The sequence below is a fragment of the Octodon degus genome, unplaced genomic scaffold, assembly GCF_000260255.1.
Source record: "Octodon degus isolate 3935 unplaced genomic scaffold, OctDeg1.0 scaffold00060, whole genome shotgun sequence".
Taxonomy (NCBI): Eukaryota; Metazoa; Chordata; class Mammalia; order Rodentia; family Octodontidae; genus Octodon; species Octodon degus.
This window is the reverse complement of record NW_004524636.1, coordinates 6,551,622-6,558,856: the sequence shown is the minus strand read 5'-3', so window position 1 is coordinate 6,558,856 and position 7,235 is coordinate 6,551,622. Positions and strand designations below refer to the sequence as shown.

Here is a 7,235-nt window from a genome sequence, read left to right as displayed (position 1 = left end):
CTGTAAAATAACCTGCCTGATACAAAAAAAATCTAATAATATATTTTCTCACTAATGAAAATGTACTTCCAGTGTTTTAGTTATGCTTTGAAATTGTAAAACTTCTTTTTTTTGTAATTCTAGGTGGAAGCTGTATCCACGGGTACTCCGCAATGTGGCCCAGGTCGACCTGTCCACTTCCATTTTAGGACAGAGGGTCAGCATGCCTATCTGTGCTGGGGCGACCGCCATGCAGTGCATGGCTCATGTGGATGGGGAGCTTGCCACTGTGCGAGGTAGGAAGAAGGCCCCTGCACAGGGACAGAAAAGCCCAAACGGCAGTGGTCCCTCTGTATGCATCAGGCAAATATCTCCTTGATGTCGCTACACTCAGAATAGTTAAACTCATTGGTTCTTCCACGCAAATGCCTGTTCCTGTATAACTTGCTCTTCTATGGTCTTGTGTGGCTCTGTGCAGGATAGTCTTTCTGTGCCTTGGTTCTTTGGCTGCCAAATGTGGATAAATGTAACATCAGCCTCATTAGCTTACTGTAAGGATTATTTAAGTTCATGTATGTACAGTGACTGGCACAGTGTAACAGCTCAATTCATGTTAGTTTTATTATTGATATTAATGTCAATGGATCTCAGAAAATGGAGGTCTCAGAAATGACTCACCTGAGATCATCCCTAAGTTCCTAGTTAGTGACAGAGGTGAGACACAGCCACATTACTACACTTTTTCAAGCGTAGTCTTCCTACTCCCCTAACCAAAGGGGTTTGCACAAGGTGAAAGCACACCCCGTGTTTTATGGTTTTGCATCATGGTTCTTTTTCATGTAAGGGTTTCAGTTTTGGAAAACCATTGCCAGCTACTTTAGGGTTTAGGATAGACTTTCACAGACAGCAAATTGGTCAAGCAATGGCTGTGACTCATCCACATGGCTGACACTGACAAAGAATCTACAAACTGCGTACAGGGATTCAGAATAAATCCTGAGGGGATTTGACTGACCTTATCAGATACAAAAGTCAAGTTTCTTGTTATATAGGTCTTGCTTTATCTTGGTTTTAACCATCCAGCAGTAAAGTATAAAAAGTAAAACCATATTAATATGCTGAGCTGTAAAAGGCTCAAGTCAACAACTTCTGACATTGCCAATCCTAAGGAAAATCCATTACTAATATGGACTACTGGACTATATTGGAATATTTTGATGAATTCACACACCTACAATATCTAAGTAACAATCCTTCTCTGACAAAACTAAACAAAAAAAGGGGATACAAATGAATGACCATTTTGTATCTGTATATTCAAAATAGGATAGATATACAGCTACATTGTCTTAATTCAACGAATAGAAAGATTTGTTCTAATAGTGTTTGTGGGCAGGATATCATGTCTGCATCTTGTACAATGAATAACCACTAAGACAACAATATACAATGTATTAATTATTGAAACTGTCCTATTAATTGGTTTTGAAACTGTCTCATTGCTATGTTTCTCAACAAAATTATTAAAAAAATGTTTAGGATGGAATGAAGAGAAAATCAAGTATGATATAAAAAATTTCTTATTAGAGTTAATTTATTGACTTTTTAGTTTCCTAGCAACAGTGAACATTTGAAAGTCTATGAACTGATCCCCACAAGTTCTGCTTTAGAAACTCTTTACATACAAGTTGGTGGCAGATTCTACTTGACATCTGATGCCAAGCAGGGAAGGAAATTAGGGTCAAAAGAACATGAACTAAATCTATTTTAAAATATTTTAGTTCTAAAACCCACAGATTTTTGTGGCTTCACCTTTCTTCTTGAAATGCCTGTCACAGAATTCAGTCAGACAGATCAGAACCACACAGTGAGGAATGCATGACACACGAAGACTGAGTCTGGCAGCATCATTAAATATTAGGCAACCGGTGCAGAAGTGGCCTTTGGACTTGGGACATTTGTTTATGATTGTCATGAAACACAGGCAGGGAGGAGAAGAATGCGAGGTACGGCCTGGGTATCTGCCTACTTAAATTAGGGTATGATGCCATCAGCGACAACCAATGAAACCAAAGCAACCAATTGAACATAAAGTAGTCTATACTTTGGTGCTTTAAAATTTCTATAAAATCAAAAGCAAATGAAAAATTTAAAAAATATATATGGAATTGGAAGAGATTAATACCTTTTCTATTTAAAGGGCCCTTTATGTTGGAGGAAGAAATAATATACCATCCCCAGGAGATAAATAGATAAAAAATGAACAAAAGGCTAATAAGAAATTAAAAAATTGAGACATAAAATTTCCAATAAGCAGATGGAAAATACTCTATTTCACTAAGAAGCAAAGAAATAGAAATCATAAATATATTCTTCATTTTCTAAATTTTTCAAAAATATTATACACAATGTTTAGTTTAGGGAGAAAAACCCCCTTTGAAGCACTGATGGAAACAGGGCAAAAGGGAATAAGTGCCATACAATTAACTTGGCCCTGCATAGCAAAGCTTGAAGAATATGAATTCCATGTGATTCTACAAATTATCTTCTAGGAATTTCAAGAAATAACTATTATTTTGAGGCAAACACTTTTACAAGATTCTTCATTTCTATTATTTTTAATATGCAGCAAATTTGAAAATAATAGCCTTATAACTGGAGGTTAGCTTTCCAAAAAAAAAAAAAAAAGAAAAACAGGACTTCTAATCATGGAGGCAAAATTTTGAAATTGTGTCATAGAGTGTGATGGCATCTCATATGGTTACTACTTAATATTTTTTAAAAGTAGTTCCAAACAACAGGGTCTAAAAAATATTTAAAACTGAAGATGCCTACTATAATTTGCAATTGTTGGTGTGTGATGAGATTACCTCTGTATTTTGTTTCCCATTTACAGAAATTTTTATTATTTTATAGGAAGGAAATAATAAAATTTTGATTTAAAAGAAAATAAAACTGAAAAATCATGAAGAGAAAGGACATAGAGGGAGGGCTGGCTATATAGCTCAGTGGACTAAGCACTTGGTTAGGTAAGCGCAGGGCCCGGGGTTGCATCCCTGGCACCACATGCCTAGCTGGCCCTGACCCCCAAGGAAGCTGAGCCAGCAATGGAGTTCGGGCATGGTGGCACGTGTCTGTAATCCCAGCAATAGGGAGGCAGAAATCAGGAGGATCACTACAAGTCTGAGCTGTGTAGTGAAACTCTGCACAAAAGACAAAAAACAAAACAAAACAGAAAACCCAAAACCAAACCAAACCAAAAAACCTTAAAAAAAAAAAAAAAGAAAGAAAGAAAGAAAGAAAAAAGAAAGGAAATAGAGGGAGGGGTGTAAAGGACAACACATGAAGCTTGCCTGGAAGACACACCAGAGCCAGAAATTATTTTTACTTGCATATATTCCTGTACATGCTATTTGACAGGGGTCACAGTTCTACACTGTGGCCAAATAGCTAGAGTTCCAGAGAAGGCAGATTGTCATAGCTAATTACTTCTGGGGGTTATTTTACAACTCGCTTCTAACGGTGTTAAATCCTTGGCTCCCTATGCTTCATAAGGAAGCTTTGAGAATAAGGAGAATGCTTACATGGAAACTGTGACGTGATAACCAAGGCAGGACTGTAACACAACATTATTTCCTCCCAGTCCTGAGAAGAGGGGCTACTAAATTCTCACTAGTGCCTGTTCCCTTAGGTTTATTTACTAAGCCCTTAGGTAGCAATTACCAATCCTACACACTATTCTAAGTACACCTACCTTGAGCATTAAAGCAGTGAATCCTCAGAGCGGCCCAGAGAAGTAGGTCACATCATTGTGCCCATTTGACACACGAGAAACAGAGGAAGAGGCCAGAAACTGAGACTTCTACAAGGTCACATAATTCATAAGTGACAAGTGTAGGATTCAGAACCAGGCATTCTGTCCCCAGAATGGGGGCTTCTAAGCCAACATTGGTGCTGCCCTGAGGTTTTAGAAAGTCCTTGGAAATGTCATCAGGCTAAGCCTGTTCAGTTGTCAATTATAATCTTCTAGAAACAGTGCTGTAGGTTCATAGAAGGCAGCCCCTGCCCAAGGGGGTGAAACACATGATAGGGGATAATTTGGATTAGATGGAAGAGGCAGAATTATGAGAGTGTAGTGGTACTGGGGTTGTACTTTATCTAGTAACTTTCTATTCATAGGTATTTTACACATAACAGAGTGTAACTCCGCAACCACAAAGCAGTAAAAGACTAGGCTTCCGTCCTCTGGCCCAGTTCATTCTGGGGTTGTGCCCGCCCCCACAGTGATGGAAGGAAAGATAACAGGGTCCTCAAAGCTGTGCTTGGTGAAGAAGTCTGCAGAGTTCACGGGAATGGTGTAAGAGGAAATGGTCTCTTTCTGTTTCTCGTGTGTCAAATGGGCACAATGATGTGACCTACTTCTCTGGGCCGCTCTGAGGATTCACTGCTTTAATGCTCAAGGTAGGTATACTTAGAACAGTGCATAGGATTGGTAATTGCTACTTAAGGGTTTAGTAAATAAACCTAAGGGAACAGGTTAGACAGAACTTGAAGATGGCCCTGAAAGGTTCCACACACTACACCTAAGATCTAAGACTTCCATCACATCTGTACTGGACAGTGGCCTCAAGATTTATAGTAAAAAATTCCTGCAAAGACATCAGTATTCTGTGTATTTATCTATGTTATAATGGGCATGCATGGGATATTGATCTGTTTAGTATTTAGATTAGTTATAACCGGGCACCATGGTGAACACTTGTAATTCCAGCACTCAGGAAGGTGGTGACAGGAGGATCATAAGAGTAAATCCTGCCTGGGCAACTTAGCCACTTGGAAAGACTTTATTACAAAAAAATTTTTGGCTGTGAGATTATGGCTTAGTTGGAAGGAAGGCTCAGTCCCTAGATGCTGTTGGTGCACTAGACATCTTCCTTTGTTAATTTTCCTTGCTTATAGAACTTGTAACTTTTTGTATGATGTTTTCTCTGGCAGCAGGAGCCCATGGATGAGTGAGTTGGAGAGAGGAAAAGAGGGAAATCTCTTCAGCCAATGAGGCACAGCAGTTGTTTAACAAATGCCCCAGTTGTCTTTGGATAGGGCAAATAAAGAATTTTCTAATATTGTCACCTAGTGCAACTGAGTCCCCGTTGTCCACAGAAGTTATCGGCTGTTGATCCCCTCTCCTTTATTGGCTGCTTCTCCCACTTTCACCCCTCTTTCCACTCACTTTGGGGTCATTCCTATGGCACACAACTCACACTCAGATCTCTCTGTCACCGTTGTTGACTTTTAGAGCAATTAAATTTAGAGGAATTAAAACCAAGATACAGTGAACCAAAGCCCACATGTTTAAGGAGAAACATGAAACACTCACATTTAGTAGAAAGCCTTAACTTTCTGAAACTAAGAAGATCTGTGTGAAATTAGGAAGCTACCAATTGATTTGTACTCTATCATTCCCAGAAAGAACATGGAAATCTTTCAAAGTAAGCCTGAACCTTGGATATATTGTGAAATATATGGAAGTTATTAGAGAGGTGTTTTTTTTTGTGTGTGTGTGTGTGTGTGTGTGTGTGTGTGTGTTACCATCTTAAACATTCTAGCCCCCCTATTTTCTAGTTCCAGAGATGTAATTCCTAACCAGGAAGAGAAGTGGGGGCTAGCTCAGGTGATCAAGGTTATTTAGCAGCCTCTCTGGAGAATGTGTTTGCATTGGCAGGGCCAGTGGGATTCAGTGAGGGCCATTTCAATCCTTAATGAGTGATCTGGTCTGAGTAATTAGGCAGCGGTTCCAGAACTTTCTGGATGTTTCCACAGGATCATTACTTTGCATTCCCGTGGGCTCTGCAGACTTCTTCACCAAGCACAGCTTTAAGGACCCTTTTATCTCTCCTTCCATCACTGTGGGGGCGGGCACAACCCCAGAATGAACTGGGCCAGAGGACGGAAGCCTAGTCTTTTACTGCTTTGTGGTTGCGGAGTTACACTCTGTTATGTATAAAATAGCTATGAATAGAAAGTTACCAGATAAAGTACAACCAGGTGGCCAGTCAATTTAAGTTTTAGATACCCAAGAAACCATCCAAAGTGTGTCCTATAGATTTACTAACTCTGGCAATCCTACAGAAATAAGAGCTGTCACATTCAGGGATTCTTGTGGAGATTCATAAGATAAATGCTAGAAAACCTGGCTGAAACAGCACAGGCTGTTGATTTTAGTCTCCCAGCCTAGAGTCTCCCAGTCTTTCTCTTCCCACACATAAAAACTCACTTTCCGAAAAGCACACTCTATTTACACCTTAGTGGCATTGAATCATGCTCTTTTTCTTTGCTAAAAATGATTTGTCTTAGGCTTTAGGCAGGTATCTCAAAAAATGCCTTAGAGGCTAGGCTTTCAAGGTTAATGTCCAAAGAGGGCTGGAGTTCAGAGGACAAGAGCACAAGCTCCATGGTGGAGGACACACTAAATCTCAGACTGCTTGCTTGGTCAGGTCTGTCCGGTTGCCTGTTGTATCCCCAAGGGGTCAGCCATATCTTGGCTCTGCTGCTCCCCCGAGGGAGGGAGGGTGGGGTTGCCAAATCTTTAAATATTTTTAGAGAAGCCAGAAATCTTGACTTTTATGTACAAGCTCCTGGTTTTTATGTGTTGGCAAATAAATCAAATTTCTCTAAAATGCTATTTGGGGCAACTACATATGGGCCAAAGCAAATACTTTTGTGGGCTCCAACTGTCCCCTGGGCTGTTCAGCTGGGGCATCTGATTTATGTGGAAATTCACCACTAACTAGTTTCGCTTCTTGTGGCAGGTCATTTTCACTCTCTAGGATTACACTTCCTCACTGATAAAGCAAGCTGCTTAAACTAGGCTAGTGGTTTGCAATCCATGTCCCGAGGGGTAGGGGTTGTTCTGAAGGATCTCAGGGAACTGCCTGTGTCACTGAGGTACAGCTCAGGGCTGAGGTTTAGAAAAAAGAAATTAAAGCAATAGTTCTGCTGCTAAGACTAAAACAAACAAACAAACAAACAAACAAACAAGAAATTTCACTATGAGAAAACTCCAAAAATAAAACCAGTAACTTCTCAATGAAAGCAGACCATCTTTATGCCTAGCCTTATCTTCCTCAGTAATAAATAAATTTGTTCCCTTTAAAATTATATTAAATACAAAAAGAGACAACTCAATGTACTGGTCTAGCCTCTCTTGTTTTTTGAAGTTCTATCTCTCTTCACTACATTTTATGACAACCCCTGGG

General features: G+C 39.6%; 1 protein-coding gene across 1 annotated transcript in view; it reads left to right on the top strand.

Annotated features, from left to right (window-relative positions):
- The window catches only part of Hao1 (hydroxyacid oxidase 1), a 68,478-nt gene that overhangs the window by 10,059 nt on the left and 51,184 nt on the right, over positions 1-7,235 (top strand). The window contains exon 2 of the mRNA XM_004634288.2: positions 124-275. Coding sequence (XP_004634345.1) covers positions 124-275 — 152 coding nt within the window. The remainder of the gene's footprint in view (positions 1-123; positions 276-7,235) is intronic.